Below are 2,320 nucleotides of genomic sequence, written 5' to 3' on the forward strand. Positions count from 1 at the left end.
GAGAGAGAGAGACAGACAGACAGACAGACAGACAGACAGACAGACAGACAGAGAGAGAGAGAGAGAGAGAGAGAGAGAGAGACAGACACAGACAGAGAGAGAGAGACAGACAGACACAGACAGACAGAGAGAGAGAGAGAGAGAGAGAGAGAGAGACAGACAGACACAGACAGAGAGAGAGAGAGACAGACAGACACAGACACAGACAGACAGAGAGAGAGACAGACAGACAGACAGACAGACAGACAGACAGGCAGAGAGAGAGAGAGAGAGAGACAGACAGAGAGAGAGAGAGAGAGACAGACAGAGAGAGAGAGAGAGAGAGAGAGTTTTCTGTAGAATTACTGTAGGATGAATCTGTTGCAGGTAATGCATGTCACCTGTGTAATGTAAGGTGTGTGTGTGTGTGTGTGTGTGTGTAGTGGCTCAGTACAGAACTCTGCTGGAGGAGGAGGGAGGATTACATAAACTGAGAGACTTGACCTCTGACCCTGACGTCCACAGAGACGTTCACACACTCGCCCTGAACATACTCCACCTGCTGGAGACACAGCAGAACAGCAGGTAACACACACCTGCACTCCCTCCATCACTCCCTCCCTCCATCACTCCCTCCCTCCATCACTCCCTCCCTCCATCACTCCCTCCCTCCATCACTTCCTCCCTCCATCACCTTTCTCCCTCCATCACTCCCTCCCTCCATCACTCACTCACTCCCTCCCTCCATCACTCCCTCCCTCCATCACTCACTCACTCCCTCCCTCCATCACTCCCTCCCTCCATCACTCACTCACTCCCTCCCTCCCTCCCTCCATTACTCCCTCCCTCCATCACTTCCTCCCTCCATCACCTTTCTCCCTCCATCACTTCCTCCCTCCATCACTCCCTCCCTCCATCACTCACTCACTCCCTCCCTCCATCACTCACTCACTCCCTCCCTCCATCACTCCCTCCCTCCATCACTCCCTCCCTCCCTCCATCACTCCCTCCCTCCATCACTCCCTCCCTCCATCACTCCCTCCCTCCACTGATGGTTTATGACTGTGTGTTTTGGGTTCTGCTTACCTTTATCTCAACACTGTTCTAACACTCCTCCCTCTCTCCTTTCTCGTGTGTGTGTGTGTGTGTGTGTGTGTGTCCAGTTGAGGATCTGTGTGTGTGTGTGTGTGTGGAGGTCCAGGTTTGCAGTGTCTGTTGCTGATTGGTTCTTTGACGGTGGTGTTTACAGCATGCCTTACACGCTCCATTAGTTCAGATGTTCTCTGATCACAGATCTGATAAACACTTCAAACAGATCAGACCAAGCAGATCAGACCAAGCAGCTGAACAGGTTAGTTCAGTTGTTTGATGAGGATCATCTACTGACGTTCACCAAAACCACAGAGCTCCTGATCGGACTGGGAATGACTGTCTGATAATGATGTAATAAAGGATCAGACTGTTCATTAGACGGAGTTCAGTTACTGTTTTACTGCTAGAAAGAACAGACCCGAGTCTCATTTCTCTTCTTTACAGCAGTGTAGCCCCGCCCATTCCGCCTACAGCAGTCTAGCCCCGCCCATTCAGCCTACAACCGTGTAGCCCCGCCCATTCAGCCTACAGCAGTCTAGCCCCGCCCATTCCGCCTACAGCAGCTTAGCCCCGCCCATTCCGCCTACAGCAGTTTAGCCCCGCCCATTCCGCCTACAGCAGTTTAGCCCCGCCCATTCCGCCTACAGCAGTTTAGCTCTGCCCATTCAGCCTACAACCGTGTAGCCCCGCCCATTCAGCCTACAGCAGTTTAGCCCCGCCTGTTCAGCCTACAGCAGTTTAGCCCCGCCCATTCAGGCTGAAGTTATAAGGACTGTTTCAGCACAGAGTGTTTTTAGAGTGATGCACCGTATTGAGCAGCTAATCAGAACAGAGCTCATTTACATATATCAGTCTTAAAGGCACAGTACGAATAGAGGGTGATTTTCTATTTTTACTGTATGTATAGAGTTGTGTATCTGTGTTTACTGTATTAGCAGTGTGTGTGGAAGGTTTACTGTGTGCTACAGCAGAGCTTTAGGCAGTACTGCTCACTTGTGTGAACAAGCTGAATAAAGGTGTTTACACATGATTCAGTATCCACTACGGATTATTCAGTATCTAGTAGAATTCATTCAGTGTCTAATATTATTTCTATAGTGTATATAAAGTGAATTATTCAGTGTCCACTATAAAATAATCAGTATCTAATATGAAGTATTCAGTATCCACTATGAATAATTCAATATCCAGTACAAATTATTTAGTATCCACTGTGTATTATTTACTATCCACCAGTCTATCCATCAGC

At 48.9% G+C, this 2,320-nt stretch overlaps 1 protein-coding gene across 1 annotated transcript in view; it reads left to right on the top strand.

Moving 5' to 3' along the window:
• Nucleotides 1–2,101, top strand: part of zyg11l (zyg-11 family member, cell cycle regulator, like) — an 18,718-nt gene extending 16,617 nt beyond the window's left edge. The window contains exons 16-17 of the mRNA XM_072687060.1: nucleotides 423–564; nucleotides 1,143–2,101. Of these exons, the coding sequence (XP_072543161.1) occupies nucleotides 423–564; nucleotides 1,143–1,146 (146 nt within the window). The 3' untranslated portion in view covers nucleotides 1,147–2,101. The remainder of the gene's footprint in view (nucleotides 1–422; nucleotides 565–1,142) is intronic.
• Nucleotides 2,102–2,320: the final 219 nt, after the last annotated feature.

Source organism: Salminus brasiliensis, chromosome 9 (genome assembly GCF_030463535.1).
Source record: "Salminus brasiliensis chromosome 9, fSalBra1.hap2, whole genome shotgun sequence".
Classification (NCBI taxonomy): domain Eukaryota; kingdom Metazoa; phylum Chordata; class Actinopteri; order Characiformes; family Bryconidae; genus Salminus; species Salminus brasiliensis.